We start from the raw sequence: 17,300 nt of genomic DNA, 5'->3' as shown, positions 1-17,300 counted from the left end.
TGTATGGTACAGAAGCAGTGATACCAGCTGAAATATGTGTTCCAACACAACGCATTATGGCGTTTGATATTGAGGCTAATTCTGAAGCATTGAAAGAAAATCTTAATTTGCTGGAGGAAAGACGATTGATGGCTACCATTCGGCAAGCAGATCATAAGCATAAAATGGCAAAATATTATAACAAAAAAGTGAAGCTTGCACAATTTGAAGTTGGTGATTTGGTGCTACGAGATAATGAGGCAAGCAGGCAGATTAAATTTGGAAAATTGGCACCAAAATGGGAAGGACCTTATAAGGTCAAAAAAGTAAATCAGAATGGATCATACATGCTTGCTGCGCCATCCGGCGAGCAATATGAAAGAGCTTGGAAAGCAATGAATTTAAAGAAATTTTATGCGTAGTGTTATATGCATGGACAGCTTGATCACCTGTCAAATGCATGAGATATAGTCATAAATGTAAAAATTTCTTTTTGAATATGAATAACAGCAATTATTCTTATGGCAATATTGTTCATAAATTTTATCCGGCCAAGGATTTATTAGCCCAGGTGTCACATAGCTGTGTGTCATCCCTACCTGCAGAAAGAAAGATAACCTTTCGGTGGTAGAAGTACAATCATACTCAAAATGATTGTATCGATAGTGAGACATGTAGAACTCACTAAAGCATCGAAGCGTTAAAGCGAATCTACAAATGTCATGACACAAAACTTATACACGAAAAATACAACGCAAAACGGATAACGGACTATGGCGTCCTGCAAACTCTTTGAAGGCAAAAATAACACAACTTTTCCTCAAAAATATCATGACGGAAAGCGTCAAACGGAAAATATTATTTCAATGTTTGAAGGCATGATGGTTACAAACTAAAAAATCAATATCTTGTACATTTTTAACTCAGAAAATATCAATACGCTAAGGCACCTTAATAGCAATAACAGCAAATCCAATATTAAAAGTTATGCACGGCATATATAACTGAAAGCATAATATTTCATTCATCTTGGGTGGTATAATTTAATACATCATCAATAGTTACATCGGGATTGTTACAAAGATTTTCAAGATCAGAAAATTTCATATTTTCTATTAAAGCACCGGCTACATCAGCTTCTGTGATAGCATTTTCATTAATCTTTAATGTAATTACCTCGGGCAGTGGATTTGGAAGTTCTGGTAGTTTTCTTTTTATAAAATTGAAAAAAACTTAACCGTTCAGCAGATTTAGCAAGGCGGACAAATTCACGAATCCTGTGAGATAACGCCTGACGGTTAAAAATACGGTTCACAAGAGCAGGAATCCCAGCAAGTATACGTTTTTCATTCTCCTCTTTAGCTTTAAGCTGTTCTTTCAGAGCATTATTCTCCTGTACTAGTTCTTCAGTCCTGCACAAGTGTTGTTCTTCTCTGAATGATAGTTCCTTCACTTGTTTATTAAATTCTCCCATCTGAGTGCTACAGTTCAAAAAATTCCTCTTCATCGTATCATAATCCCTCTTTAAATTTGTAGCCACTTATTCCAGCTGAGTTATTTTCTCCTTTTCAGTGGAAAGTTGCTCACTCGTGGTAATTTCATTATTCTCAAATCCGGATAAGCGTTGAAGGTAATTTATCCCAGAAGCAATATTAAGGATAATATTTTGGGCTTTAATCTTTTTAGCATCTGCACCAGATAGGTTATTGAAAAATTGGGATAGATGGACATACCATGGCATTCAAATAATTCATGAAACCATCATACGAGTGTGGTGGTCCTTTTAGAAAGGAGGAAAGAATATATGTGTCAAGATTGGGAAGAATAATTTGTTTTTGAGAAGAACTAGTGCCAGCTTCTTGTTGAACGGATGATGGGGCATTTTGACCAGTTCTTCTTCTCTTGGCGTTAGGCGGAAGAGTTGCTATTATATTATCTTGGTGAGATGCAGTAGCTGTTGGAGATAAAGGGAAATTGTTACTTATAAAAGAGTTCCAATATGACTCACAAGACTTTAAAGGTGGCATAACGTATAAAGCAGGGTTTGGATTATAAAATCCACCAGTAATGGGTCTAAAAGAAAACAAAATCAAGTTTTGGTTTAGTATTTCACATAATTCAGTGTTATCATTCTCATTACCCGAGGCACGACGTTCTCTAGAGGCAATTCGATTCATACCTATGTCTAATTCTTCTTCTTCTTCCTCCTCCTCCCTTGCAACATCCTTTTCAGGAATGGGAGTATCGTCAATAATTTTCTGTGTGGTAAAATTAAGTTGCGAATAAGATGACGATCGCATGGCGGTAAGCGGACTAATTTCTGCAAAGTTTAAAAAGTCGCAGTGGTTAGTTGGATAAACAAAAAGAAGCATCTTATTAGCATACATGGCAAAAATAAGCACTTACTTTTTCTCCCAAGAAGAACACAAGCATAGCCTTGTGTAATATCCCAATCTTGGCTTACAGATGTCAATGATAGCATATGTTCCTCATATTTGACATCGTTGATTTGTTCAGCTTTAACTTTTTTAAGCAAAGTGTTCTCTTTGCTATTTAATCTCGGAAATGTAATTGATACGGGCTGAGCGTATTTACACCAATATCGCGTAGATGAATACTTATCAGCAATTACATCTTCATTTATGAAAATAAAAGAGGCGTGCCAATCATGACAGGGATGATCAAGTGCAGGTCTCAAAAATTCATCAACTTTGCTGAATGTAAACCAACCTTTTTCATAAGATGCTATATGCACCAAAGAGCAAAATATTCGCACAGATGGCACTATTTTATTCGCATGACAATACATCTCAAATATGAGAATTTTTCGAATAGCTGCTGGTTCGAATTGACCAACGGCGACTCCGTAAAACTGACAAACTTCTAAGAAGAATGGCGTGAAGGGCAGTCGCAAACAATAACTGAGAAACGAATAACCATAGACAGCAACCTTGCCAGGAGGTGGCGAACAGGCTCTAGCATTAACTGCAGGAATTATTGGCTCAGCACCAGCTAATCTTGGAAAATGTCGCAACAGCACTGCTAAGTACTTGTCATTTACTAAGCTGCGAATCTTTGTGACGTCCTTTGTTGTGGCCATTTAAGGTTTTAATAAAACAGGAAGGGAAGAAGATATTAATGGTAAAAGATGAAGATTGGTAAGAAAAAGCTGTAAAAGTGAAAGGTCCATTAGGGTTGTTTGGTAGTTAAAAATGAAGGAAGATGTGACAGCAATGACCGATGGTAATTTTGGGGGTTCTATTTTCACCCACACACGTGTATGGACAGAATTCAATCGATAAACGCGCCTATTGCTCTCGGGAAACCCAAGAATCGACCTATTTTGAAATTCAAATTTTAAGTTTAATAACTTTAACTTTTTGCTAAAGTTAAAGTCATTAAACTGGGGGGACTTAATGGTGTATCCTATCGTATACACGCATAAAGGCATAATGATCGCATGAAATTAGCAACAAAAGTACTTGAAATAGCAGTTTTGTGAAACTGTCCGTCCAGCGTTCTCCGCCGTGCAGGCTGCTTCCGTCACGCGTAAGCCCTGAAGGCCGCCCAGCGCTTAAGCCCTTACCGGAGAGCGTCACATCCAGCGCAAATATCGGATCATGAATAACAGAATGCAACATCATCTGACACGTGTCCCCGAACATTCCGGTGGATCTATCACTATAAATAGACCCTTTGGATCGTCATTTTACAGATTCGGACACTCTGGCAACTTGTGAGCAGAGATTTCACCTTTCTCTCTCACATAGTACTTTCTCTCACTAGAAGTCATCCGGCTAGTAGCTTTACGCTCAGCGGACAAAAGATTGATTAAGCCACCCCACAAGTTTCTATACTTGTGAACCGGGTCTGCAGGGATTATTTCCCGAGGGTAAACATCAATCGGCAACACTCCCCCACTTTTAGCTAGATACTTCTAGTATCGTGCTGATACACTAAGCCTTGCCTCATAAGGAAATAGGTATCAACAGATTGAATGATAACTCAATTAGTCAATAACTACGTTTCACTTAATAGGTTGAGATTTTGAGGCCAAAACGGGTCAGAAACGGTCATTAGAAACACTTAATAGGTTGAGATTTTGAGGCCAAAACGGGTCAGAAACGGTCATTAGAAACACAGTTAGGTCGCGTATATCTGAGTACGCAAGGTACCCATACTCATACCCATACGTCTTTTTTGGTCCATCTATAAGTATGCTACATACAGAAAGAAAAGTACTAAGTCGATAAAGGCAAAATCTTATGAAATAAATGGAAAATTTTAAAGAACATTCGAAGCAGATGGTATCTATCAACTTTTACAGTTATATTTTGATTGTGCATGCAATGCAACTCATCTGATGGTTACAAGTACAAACATTGTAGGTAGCTGCTAACTTGCTAAGGCCACTAGCTACATTATCTTCTATCTTTAACAAATGACTAAAAAACAATACTGTTGTTGGTAGCATCAAAATCCGAAAGGCGATTTTCTCCTACTTCCGCCTTCTCCATATTGCTCATTCCATTTTCTGAGTTCATTCATACTTGCCGCATCATATGCGACAGATGGACCCACCTATACATTTAATGTTCATAAGATTACAAGGAAATTTTTGTATTTCAGGAAAATTTCAAAATACAAATAACGGGCAGGCTGTATAATGGGTTATGTTGTAGTACAGGTTCGAACTGGTTATTCTGGAACTTTGGGTTGACCCACAAACACATTTTACATAAAATAATAATCAAAATGTAAATATAATAATTTGACATAATTTTGACCCGTTTGATATAAAACACAACCCAATTTGACCCGTCCATTATTAAATAGATCGAACTGCCACATTGATATGACAAATGAATGAAAGATCAACAAAGTCTAACTACCTTGGCTTTGGATTGAATAAAATCATCCAAATTAAGCGGCCTTAATGCTGGCGTCTTGTCGTGTTTTTGTCCCTGCAAAAACATCGCGTATATATTACAAACACTTGCAAATATAAACAATATGTCACAAGAATCATGACGTCCGCACATTTTCAACTAACTCGTCATTGAAAAGACGTTTTAGTTGGTAGTTAATTAGGTTAAAGGAAACTTACTTTCTTTTCTTCATCTAAAAGTTCTTGAACAGGTATATAGGCAGCAGCGATACAAAGATTCTGCACCCAAAAAAAAAAAACAAAATTAAAATACAAATATATAAATAAAATATCATATAAAGTCAAATCAGTCAACAATGGGAGGATTACCTTTAAATCACTTCCTGAATATCCTTCTGTTGCGTTTGCAAGACTTCGTACATCAAAATTGGGTTCGATATTCTCTTTAGCAAGAAATATTTTTAATATCTTTAACCTATTGTCCGCATCCGGCAAATCCACGTATATCCTAAAAAAACAAATCGGAGAAGTATTAAATCGTTATGTTCAAATTTAGATTACTTATTAATCATAATCACTTGTTATCAAGGTTGCAAAAATCGCTACTTGAGGGTACTCTGTCGGGACTTTTTAGATAGTACTTGGCAACTCGGGGATTACTCGGATGTTGACCAAGTTTGACTTTGACCGATTTGACCGGGTATTGACCAATGTCGACTAATTTTCCGAGTTTTGGCCGATTTTGACCAATTTTCCGAGTAATCCCCATTTTTGGCCGAGCTTCACTGACTCTGACCAAGTTTGACTTTGACCAATTTTGACCATTTTGGACCGATTTTGACCAATTTTGACTGATTTTCAGACTTTGGCCACGTTTTGACCAATTTCCCAAGTAATCACGAGTTTGACCGAGTTTTGACCGAGGAGTCGCCGAGTTGAAAAAACCGATTACTCCCCGAGTAATTCCAATTTCTGCAACACTTCTGGTTAGTTGTTATAGAGTAAAACTATGTTTTCATTAAAAAAAAAAAACACAGTATTTATTACTCCCTCCGTCCCTAATTTATTGTCTAGTATTCCATTTTGGAATGTCCCAAATTAATTGTCCACTTTCATAAATGGAAAAGAATAAGGAGCTTAAGTTCTATTATGCCCTTGACGTATGTGGATAAGATTAAAGGAGAAAGAAAAGGTAAGGGTAAAACTGGAAAGAAAACAGAAAGTACAATATTTTATGACATTTTCTTAAACGACATTTTCTTAAACTGTATGTTTTTTATCCGGGGACAATTAATATGGGACGGATGGAGTAATATCATTTTACCTTCTTGGCAATCGACGGATAACGGCATCATCAAGATCAAACGGTCGATTAGTGGCACCGAGTATTAAAATTCTTTGACTATCTTTAGATCTTAAACCATCCCACGCCGCCATAAACTCGTTTCGCATTCGTCTGGTAGCTTCATGCTCAAAACCTCCTCCACGGGCACCAAGTAAACTGTCAACCTATTTAACGTCCAACCGAACAGGTCAAACTAAATCGAGAATAACCGAAGTTCGAAGTGAATCACAACTAAAAGTAAGGTACTAAAAGTAGCTTATTACCTCGTCGACAAAAACAATTACGGGAGCTAATTTGCTTGCAAACGAGAAGAGTGCCTTTGTAAGCTTTTCAGCATCACCAAACCACTGAAATAAAGAAAAATAGTCAAGAACTGAAAAAGGAATATCATGTGTCTGATACAAGACAATGTGTACTCCATGCAAGGTTGCAAAAATCGGAAAATATCGCCGAGAACTCGGCGATAACTCGGTTTGGCGAGTTCTCGTTTTATAAATCGGAAAAAAGGGTCAAGGACCAATTTATCAGTCAACGACCGATTTCTCCGACTTCTTGGTCAATATCCGATTTATTGAATTTCTCGGTCAAATCATAAAAATTATCTCAAAAGTCTAATATTAATACATATATATTCAAAAATATATATATTTATATTAAAAGTCAACGAAAGTCAACAGCCGAGTTCTCCCCGAGTTCTCCGAGAACTCCTAAAAATTGTCCTGCCGAGAACGCCCCGAGTTCCGAGTTCTTTAACCTTGACTCCATGTAATCATTCAATACATAATTCGGTATCTGAAATCAGTTTCCACAAACCGAACCGGTATCGAATTTCCCAAACTGAATTATCCCAAAACTAAGAATCGAAACAGAAACTGAAACCGAATCGGTACGGTTTTCGGTTTTGGTTTTTTTGGGATTTTTGCTCATTGGTTAAAATTGTAATTATGAGATGTTTAGTTTTTGACCTTTATTACTATTTAAGAGAACTAAATGATCAAAAATAACATTTTATGTGAAAAAGGTGAAGATATCCTGCTAAAAGAAGGTAAACCTGCCTCGCGAGAAATAATAACTCAAAAAATTAAGTTTATAAAGGCATAAAAAGGTATTTATTTACTTCAAAATCATCAATAGCATTGCAGGTGGTACAAAACTGATTACTCAAAATTGATAATTTGACACATAATTATCAGATAACCACAAGTAAAACTTGATATTGAACACTGATTAATGAAGTGACTAAAAACAGTTTATTAGTTAACAACGCAGATCCAAACACTGATTTCAGAATGCATAAAGTACCTTAGATGTAAGTGTAGAACCCGTTATGCTTATAAAATTGGCTCCTGCTTCAGTAGCAAGTGCCTTTGCAAGAAGCGTTTTCCCAGTTCCAGGCGGCCCAAATAGCAATATTCCTTTGCAAGGCTGACAAACGCTACTTTCCGTTAGTTAAATTAAAAAAATATATGTAGAAATTAGAACGTTCAAATAACGGGCTACGGGAAAAAAAACAAAGTACCCGTAACAGATTTCCATGAGAGAAAAGTTCGGGTCTTTTCATTGGAAGAATGGCCAATTCATGTAACGCTGTCTTCACATCTTCAAGTGCTCCGATGTCGTCAAATTTGATGCCGATTTCACCGGGAGGAACAACTGATGAAATAAAGTTGCTCTCGTACTCGTCCTTAGCGAGGTTCTGAAAATAATCCGTGTTACGCATATGTTTTTGGTTTGCGTTAGTCACACAATATAGATGAAGATAGACTAGTCCAGTATTGGGTCAATATGTGCAGATGAGCCAGGTTGTGTTCGGCCCTAAACAGTGTTTGTCATTTCAAATAACTTTTATCTAAGCCATTTATCCCGTTTATAATAGATGACCCAAATTTACCCTTTCATAACAAAATGGGTCAAACCCCAAGGGGTGGCCTAGTGGTTGGTTGGTTGCTTGGGAATCTCCAAAGAAGACCCATGTTCAATCCTCACTAGCTACACTTTGGGGCCTTGCCGTTCAAAAAAATAATAACAAAATGGGTCAAAATTGTCAGTTCAAAACAAAAAAAAAAGGACAAACCTTAAGGTTATGTGCAGGCTTCTTGGAGATTGATTCCTGCTCCATTAGCCTCATGATTGCGACTTCAAGGCTTCACGTTGAAAAAGTTTGTAAGCTTAAATGATAAGCAAATAACTTCTAAAGCTAATTTGAAAAGATATCAGTTCTCGTATTGATTTTGTGATCACCGCATCATGAGACGGGACCAACAAATCAAGAGTGAGAAATTATAAAGAACAAGATATTAATCAAAACTATCAATACCTTTCACGAGGCAAATTCAATCTATCTGACTTGATAGAAGGAACATCACAGGTAGATAAATAATGATTTTTCGCCCATCCAACAATATTTTCAGCTTCTATAAAATTACAAGAAATATAAAAAGCTTCAGATGCAAAATTCAAATCCAAAAATCACGCTATAACCATATGTATCGCACTTATTTCTTTTACAAACAAACGGTTATTTCTCCAAGACTTGAAGTTAAACAATCAAAAATTAATACATTAGAAAATGGTAGTTAAGCTTAATAGAGCGACACCTTTATACGCGAGATATTTATATTTATAAATATATTAATAAAGTAATAACAAGAACTTACTCTTTGTTGTCAGTATCACTCCATCCGTATTTACATGCAATAGGTCCACACAAGACAGTTCATTTTCCTCAAGAACCTGAAACATACAAGTAATTTCAACTTCAACAGCTATTAAAAAAAATGCATTAATAAATTTATGGGAACTAGAAAAGGTTAAAAAATATATATATATATGTACCTTATGCAATTCATGTATATTACTCCGTGATATAACAATCCGTCTGTCTTCATCAATTTGTTTATTAAATACTCTAAGGATATCATCCTCCTGATAACCACAACATAAAAGAAAAAGTATTAAAAAGGTAATTACAAATTTTTACTACCGTTGCAACCAAATGATGATGTCAGCTTCCCGTTTACCTTTGGAGGATGCAAAGACATAACGTTGGTAAATATCTTGTAGATATCGTTGTCTTCTGACCTTCTCGTGGGCTTTAGTCCCTCGGTGAGTCGTTTTAAAGAGAGAGGCTGAAAAAGAGTAAAAGAACCGATTGCAGATCATGAATTTGATCAAAGAGAAAAAAACAACTAATAAAACGTATTCGGGGGTAAATCTGGAAGTTACCAATTTCGCAAGACGGCCTAAATTCGGAAGAATCATAGTCTGCTGACAAAAAAGATAAAATGAGAAATAAAGCAAGTTTTTTTTTACTATATGGAAGTAAGAAACAAGAGTTTCAAGAAACATGTATTATATAAGAATTGAAAAATGGGTGGGTCAGACGGGTTGTGTAACAGTCAAAATGGGCGATTTTTCAAACAGGTCAACCAGTGCAGGCAAGGACAAGGTTGACCCAACAGCACTATTTGGCCTTCATTTTTGAATTTTTTATAACATATAAATTGCAATGTAATATGAATACAGATATTATACCAATATTATATTATTTGTTAATCAAATGCAGTTGACCTTAAGTAAGTTTTGACCCATTTTGCCTATTTTGCTTTCTGGTGAGGTTTTCAACTTTTACCCAACTTAACCAGTTGCAGATACGTACAACCCATATTAACACACTATTAAGTAAAAAAGGGTCAACATTTAGGCTCTAAACACAAGCATGATGCAATTAAACTTACAAATTTCTCTTTCTCTTTTGATCCCGTAGCGACTTTGTTTTGCCCGCATATCAATACAACAGGCCCCGATATATGGTCAAACATTTCCTGAAGCCTATTAACAAATACTTTGCGGTTTGACTTTGAAACAGCTCGTGACAACCATAAAGATGAGTCCGGGAAATAAACAATAAGCGGTTGCACAGACCGCAATACCTATATAAAAAACATAACAATTATAATATGCTTTTTAGTTTTTACTTCTCAAAACTTTTATATTGAACATAATACGAGCTACAAAAATCATATATAACCTCGGATAATGCCTTCATTGCAATATAACAATCTTCAGCTTCAGTATCAAAATCACGTTCGACGCACGAAACTGCAATATGTATAATATAACTGTCACTTACCTTAACTCAAAGCTTTATTAGTTATTATAGCTCGTTTAATTTATATTTAGTTCTATTTTTTAATTTATTAGGTTATTTTTTAGAAATAAAAAAAGTTACTATGAATCCAGGTTATTTTATACTCCCTCTGTACCAGAATTACTCTCCCACTTTGACTTTTTTAAGTCTTTCTTGTATAACTTTGACTTTGAATATTTTTGTTAGTGTTATATAATATTTTAAAGTCAAAATTTAATAAGAAAGACTTTGAAAAGTCAAAGGGGACAGTTATTTTGGGACAAAGGAAGTATTTAGTTCTATTTTTTTATAAGGAAATTTTTAAAAATAAAAAAATTTACTATGAATCCAGGTTATTGATGGATTTGGAGATTGCTCATGTTTCTCATTTTCTTTTACGTCCTCAGTTCCATCTTCTGCACTATCCATGATAACTGCAACATTATCGCCACTGATCTCGTAAATCTCACCCCGTTGACCGGGGGCTAAGGGTCTGAAGACAAAAAAAAAAAGAAATTAGAACCAATATTCAAATTTATCTATTGGTGGCTACTTATAAAATCGCCAAAAATGCCACATAACAACAAACTGAAATAGCATTCATATGGTTTTCGTTTCAGTAAGAACATTCAACACACAAGTAACATAGTCAACCATTGATATATTAACAGATAGGTACCAAAGCCAACCATTAATTTTAATAGCAGATAAGTACAATAGTCGGCCGATATTAATAAATACATAAAAACTAATATAATTCACAAGATCATTATTAACTACAAAAAAACATGGCAACAATAGTATTTCTCTCATGCATCGGTACAGCTTACCAACCCACCTGCGCGAGATTACGGTATAAGCTTTTGTTGTACCATCAGATGTAGCTATCGACCCCAATTTAACCCTGTGATGCATTTAATATGTAAACAAGCACATGTTAACGTTGCTCTTGATGGGCACTCTTAAAGTCGAAGACTTTTTAACTGGTGCACATTTTCTAGCAAATGGGTCAATGTTGGTTGTGTTTATCTCAAATGGGTCAAGCAACTTGAACGGTGCCCAATGCATTATTTTATATTATAACCTCATAAATCCTTTCATTAAAAAATTTCATAACCTCCTAAACCCTAAAGCAACTTGAATAATGTGCTCATAACTACAGAGAAACATAAGCCCACACAAAGACATCAAATAAGTGAAGTTCATATTTAAAAGAAACTAATAAAGTAATTAATGCACATAACTGAGTGTGGAAACTACTAATGGAAGATCAAAGATAAAGATCATAACCTTCTATCGTCCACTTGTATAAAAGCTCCAACATACTTGACACGATCCCCTGGTTGAAATACATATATGAAAAAGATTATTAATTTACCAAAAAGATTATTAATTTACCAAAAAGGAATCAACTTTATTGATCATACACAAGAGCATGTGTTTAAAATAAATAGCTATACCTTTCTTTAATGGCTCCTTAGTTTCGTCGGAAGACTCCGTTTCTTCCTGTTTTGGTTCAGACGCAATCTCTCCCACAACAGCGATGTTCTGTCATAAGTGAAAGTGCAAAATAAGAAATAGAAAACATCACAAATATAGATTTTAATATATAATATGACAACCTAATTAACCACAATGAAACATTAAATAAGATTATTTAACTGTTAAGGATGTCAGGATATGCATACCAAGTAATTTATTAGGATCCTAACTGAACGTTTGTTTATAATATATGGGAGTATTCAGTTTTTGTTTTATATCTGTATATATCTTCTTATTAGGGCTCTAAGTCGAAATAACCAGTTTTTGGTGTGTAAGAATAAATTATGTTTCAGATCATTATGAAGTATAAAACAATCAGTTTTTGGATAACAAGCTGACAAAATTAATTAGCTTAGGACATAATTAATTAACTAATTGAGTCTTTTGACATAATTTGAGAAACTTCTATTTTTAATTCAGAAACTCTCTACCTTATTCATGAAAATGCTTGTTTCAGTCAAATCAAACTGGTAACTTTTTAGTAACCGCACTTTTTCAAGTATATGATAATTATGATAATTTGAATATGATTAATACAACTACATAAACAATCTATTACGGCCCAGTTTATCACGATTACTTTGCAAAATACACGTTCAAACTCTCCGTAAAATTAACTACATCAATGTTACTTTCAAGGTTGCAAAAATTGCTACTCGAGGAGTACTCGGTCAGGACTTTTTAGGGAGTAAATCAGCAACTCGGGGAGTAATTGGATGTTGACCAAGTTTGACTTCGACTGATTTTGACCAAGTTTTGACCAATTTTGACCGACTTTCCAAGTAATCCCGAGTTTTTTCCGACAAATCCCCATTGACCAAGAGTTGACCAAGTTTTAACTAAATACTCGGCCCAAACTTAAACCGAGTACTCGGCCCGAACTTTTAAACGAGTGCTCACCGAATACACGAGTCTGCAACCCTGATTACTTTGCAAACATATTGTTATGAAAAATAAGAAAAAACTCAAAAGTTGAGCAATCGCAAATAGAAATAAATACCTTTGCAAAATCTTCAAGATTACCAGGAACAAGCTTTTTTAAGGCTGCAGTTGCCCGAGCCTCCATATCTTCATCATCCGATTTATTTTCGTTACTGCTTGTCCAATCTTCTTCGTTACTTGCCTCGTCATCAATTTCGGATTCAGAAGTAACTTCTGATTCTCCATGTTCATCATCTGATTCGGTTTCCGAGTTATCTTCACCAAAATCCTGCAATAATTTTTACAAAAAAAAAAAAAAAAAAAAAAAAAAAAAACAAATATGAGAATCATTAGTTAGTACAAAGAATGATTGGCTAATTTTGGTAACATGTAAACGAAAAATTTGTGTGAATGAACTTACATAAGGAGCTAGAACACTACTGTCGAGAATCAATAACGGGACTTGTAAATCACGTGCAAGTGCTCTAACGAATCTCTCTCGATATAGCTCAGTGCCTGCATCATCAGTCATTCAAATAATTTATTTTATATTTTTAATGTTATATATAACTAAATAACTAATAACTAATGAATGATTATAGCAAATTTCTTTTATTTGAATTAGAACAGGTACAAATAGGTTAAACTGACCGACCAATGATTTTATCACTGTTTTATGAATATTATATATTATATATCTAGTGCAAAATATGAATATGCATACAACTTTATAGTGTTAAAATAATGATCTAGGTTCTTTCTTCCAAGAAAGTACCTTTTTAGGTTGTAAGCACTTTAATACACTATTGGGTAATTTCGGCCCATATGGGTCAGGAACTTAAGGAAGGTTCATGTGAAATATGTAGTAAATCCTTATTATGGGCCAAAACAGGTCCATATATGACTACAACAAAAACTAAACTATAAAATAACCATCTAAATATTCTATAGGAGGTTTTAAGCATACAAACACACTTTGGGTGATTTTCAACCCGTTCTACGCATTTCATTTTTAGCTGACTTTTCAAATTGTACCCAAATGGACTTGTCAGAAAGATAGGGTAATGGGTCATATCAAAACTGATCAGTCTTTAATACAAGACAAAGAGTCTGTTTTGTGGGTTGCAAGCCTCTTAAAAAACACTTTTCCCTGATTTCCACCCCGTTCGACCCATTTGACCAATCTCAATTTTAGCTAAGTATTCATCTTATCCATTTAACCCATTTAACCTAATAACCTAAATGGTTTCAATGTTTGTACCTGGTACGCTCTGAAGCAATATTCTCCCGCTTGAAGAATCAAGTCGTGACCCATATGTAGTCGTACACTTCTTGTGTTTCAAATGAGAAGCAGCACATTCAACTAACAAGTTCTTCGAATGTTGACTAAAAACAACATAAATCAAATATTTTAGAAACTTAAAACCAAAAAGTTAAGTGTGACACAAAAGAGTTTGTCTTACACTTACTCTATATAGTACGGAAACGTGTCCCACGAAACTGTTTGTTTCTCCCATGGAATAATTCTTCTTAAAAACTCGTTTTTAAACCGTTGACTTTTGGTCAAAAAAGGCGATTCCTTTCTTTTACTTTCAATAGCCAACTTCTCATTAAATAACCATTCTTTTTGATCTTGCTCGCCTAATCGAGCATGCACATCGTGTTGATTCAAATCTTTGATATTTTCGGTACCATTACTACCCGTATCGGTTTTCAACATGTCTTTTAACGGCACGTGTTTATCTTCACTTGCATTTCTTCCATCACCCTCAGAGCTATAAAATCTAAACGAGCCACTAGAATTTGCGTATGATCCCCCGAGAAATCGTGCGCCGTTAGAGCCGGAAAACTTCAAAGAATTAGACATGTATCGTCTAAAAACACTGTTTGTTTCGGTAGTAGCATGGATTAAAGATCGATAACATGTTTTTTCGCAACGATTTATACTACCTAAATGCTTGTATGGTTGAAACAAGAGATCCCATTTTTTATTCTTGTACTTTAATCTAACAGAATTCATTGGAGCCTTTCGTACTTTGTATAGATTAAACGATGGCAATAGGTTGTGTGACCCAAGTTCGCTTATTGACCAAAACTAATTCCTGAAATAGCCAAAAACAAACAACTCAAAGATTATATACCAATCTGCTATACATATACATATTAATAAGACAAGATATACATGGATAAACTGAAAAACTGAAATAACTGTTATCCAGTTATCCAGTTTTTATTCTTCTAACCTAATTCAAGTGACTTTTATTCTCATTCATAAACGTATGATATATAAGTAGAAATGGTAGCATATAATTACTTTAGTTACAGTCAAGAAGATACTAATCTTCCACTCTACAATTCACAATTACTCTACATTATTAGGGATACTGAAATATCTAACCAACAATATAAACAAAACCAGACTAAAAAACCTTCCTAGCCTTTCGTTTCAATAAAAATAAATAACACCCATTTATTAACAACAAGAAATAACTCAAATTGGCTCAATTTTAACTTCAAATCCATGCAAGAATTGATTTTTATAGAGTACAAATTACAAAACAAGTTTCCCATTAAATCATAAAAACAATTGCACCCACATAGTGTCAACTTCACATATTACAAATACAATATGTATTAAAAAAAACTAAAAATCTATAATCTTTCTTGGAATATATATTAATTAGCATGACATTGACATCCCAAAAACAAAAAAGGGGGAAAACAGCTATCATGAAATTTGATTTGAATCCAAATAAAAAAAAAAAAAAAAAAAAAAAAAAAAAAAAAAAAAAACAAACCTTTAATTCATATATGCAGTAACCTCAGGTTGGATATGAAAACGGTTATTGCTTCCTAAACAGACATGGATAGATAGATAGGATGGTGGGGCGTTTATTAAGGGGCAATGGGATCTGGGGTAAATAGGGGTGATATTAAATTTCAGAAATTGATTGATTGTGTTTGATGGTGTGTTTTTGTTTCACTAAACCTAAGGTAACATCGATTGTATGTTTTGTGTCGAACAACGAGATTAAGGTAAGGTGAGGGTGGTTGTGTTGGGTTGAGTTAGGTTATGGCGCAAGTTTTGGTGGCGGGCGAGAAACTATAGGTCATGAATGGGTATTTGGAAATGGATAGTGTCACTTTGTGTGATTTGATGTTCGGGAAATTTTGGTTTAAGGTGTGTTTGGCGCTTAGCTTATTGGGAGCTTCAGCTTACGATTTTAATAAGCTTCAAGTCATAAGCTTCGTTTCATAGATAAGAAAAGTAGAGCTTATGAAAATAATAAGCTCTGAAAAAATAAGCTACTTGTAGTAGCTTATGAAAAAAAGTAGAGCTTATGAACTGAAAAATAAGCTCCAGCTAGTTTACCAAACATTTATAAAAAATAATAAGCTCCAGCTACCAGCTTCAAAAATAAGCTCCAGCTCATAAGCTCCAGCTCCAGCTACTTTCGTCCAAACATACCCTTAGGCTAAGGTGTCATTTGCTTTATTTAATTTTTTTTATCAAATTGCATAAAAAGGTACTGTAACACATTTTCTGTTTTCGTATTTTCATGTATTTCATTAGGCTATAAAAAGATAATAATTCTGTTTTCGAAAGTTAATTAAAAAGAAGAGCGTAATTAACTTTCTTCGTTAAACGTCAACGTGATATTTTACGTCACTTCTTTTTTCTACGTCGTTCGCTTATTGTGCTAGCCCTAGTTAAACCTTTTAAATACCACCTAATTTCTAAATTGTCCCCAAATTTCCAAACTGAACCAAACCAAAATACATCCTAAATCATACGATTCGTTCTAATCCTCCCAAATCGAAACTTTAAATCTTTAAATTGGTACCAAATCGAAACCCTAAATCTTTCTGGAACTTGAACATTCTTTAAAGTTTATGTACAATAGATGTTCCTTATGGTGGAGAGGTTTCGAAAATCCGTTGAGTTATAATAGATGACACGTAGTCACGATGGAGGAAATGGATTTAAGCTCATATAAATCTAAGTCTTTCTGCACTTGTCTGAAAAAGATAACAAATTATTACAAATCCTTTGGTCTTTAGTATTGTATACCCGGTAGTCATTGATATTGGATAGTCACTATGCAAGGATATGAGATTATGCATAGGCAATCATTGATACAAACCCATGAACAACTGTAGAAGTTAATGTTTAAAATCAAGATGATGGAACCACAACATTTCAAAGATTTTATGTTTGTTTCAAATCATGTAATGAAGGTTGGATAGGTGGTTGTTGGAAGGTTATTCGTCTTGATGGTTGCTTTTTTTTAAAGGGTATTGCACAAGGTGAGTTGTTGTCAGCAGTTGGTAGAGATGCAAATAATCAAGTTTTTCATATTGCATGTGCTTTAGTAGATGTTGAGACAACTAACAATTGGTCATGGTTCATCAAGTTGCTTAAAAATGACCTTGGACTATAAAATGATAATGGGATTGCCCTGATTTCTGATCAACACAAGGTTAGTTTTATTCAA

At 34.6% G+C, this 17,300-nt stretch overlaps 1 protein-coding gene across 1 annotated transcript; it reads right to left on the bottom strand.

Annotated features, from left to right (window-relative positions):
* Positions 1–4,437: 4,437 nt before the first annotated feature.
* Positions 4,438–15,907, bottom strand: LOC139849872 (uncharacterized). The gene is made up of 25 exons (XM_071839488.1): positions 15,603–15,907; positions 14,274–14,906; positions 14,066–14,190; positions 13,226–13,320; positions 12,884–13,093; positions 11,802–11,889; positions 11,632–11,680; positions 11,180–11,245; positions 10,683–10,834; positions 10,243–10,313; positions 9,950–10,144; positions 9,438–9,476; positions 9,233–9,340; positions 9,048–9,137; positions 8,870–8,945; positions 8,530–8,626; positions 8,287–8,356; positions 7,732–7,908; positions 7,515–7,637; positions 6,476–6,559; positions 6,192–6,376; positions 5,237–5,375; positions 5,087–5,146; positions 4,872–4,943; positions 4,438–4,560 (listed from the first exon to the last, which is right to left on the bottom strand). Exons 2-25 carry the CDS (start codon positions 14,822–14,824, stop codon positions 4,453–4,455), a joined length of 3,030 nt encoding a protein of 1,009 aa, XP_071695589.1. The 5' UTR covers positions 14,825–14,906; positions 15,603–15,907; the 3' UTR covers positions 4,438–4,452.
* Between the last annotated feature and the right edge of the window lie 1,393 nt (positions 15,908–17,300).

Source organism: Rutidosis leptorrhynchoides, chromosome 5, assembly GCF_046630445.1.
Source record: "Rutidosis leptorrhynchoides isolate AG116_Rl617_1_P2 chromosome 5, CSIRO_AGI_Rlap_v1, whole genome shotgun sequence".
Taxonomy (NCBI): Eukaryota; Viridiplantae; Streptophyta; class Magnoliopsida; order Asterales; family Asteraceae; genus Rutidosis; species Rutidosis leptorrhynchoides.
The sequence above is the reverse complement of the archived record's forward strand: the minus strand, read 5'-3'. Positions and strand labels throughout refer to the sequence as shown.

Bases quoted from the DNA above. Each gene is read 5' to 3' on its own strand.
- LOC139849872 (XM_071839488.1), bottom strand. From the start codon at position 14,824: ATGAATTCTGTTAGATTAAAGTACAAGAATAAAAAATGGGATCTCTTG. The intron at 13,321-14,065 runs GTACAAACATTG...CTGATGATGCAG, and splicing joins ATTGCTTCAGAGCGTACCAG to GCACTGAGCTATATCGAGAG. The intron at 6,560-7,514 runs GTACTTTATGCA...TCTTTATTTCAG, and splicing joins GTTCTACACTTACATCTAAG to TGGTTTGGTGATGCTGAAAA.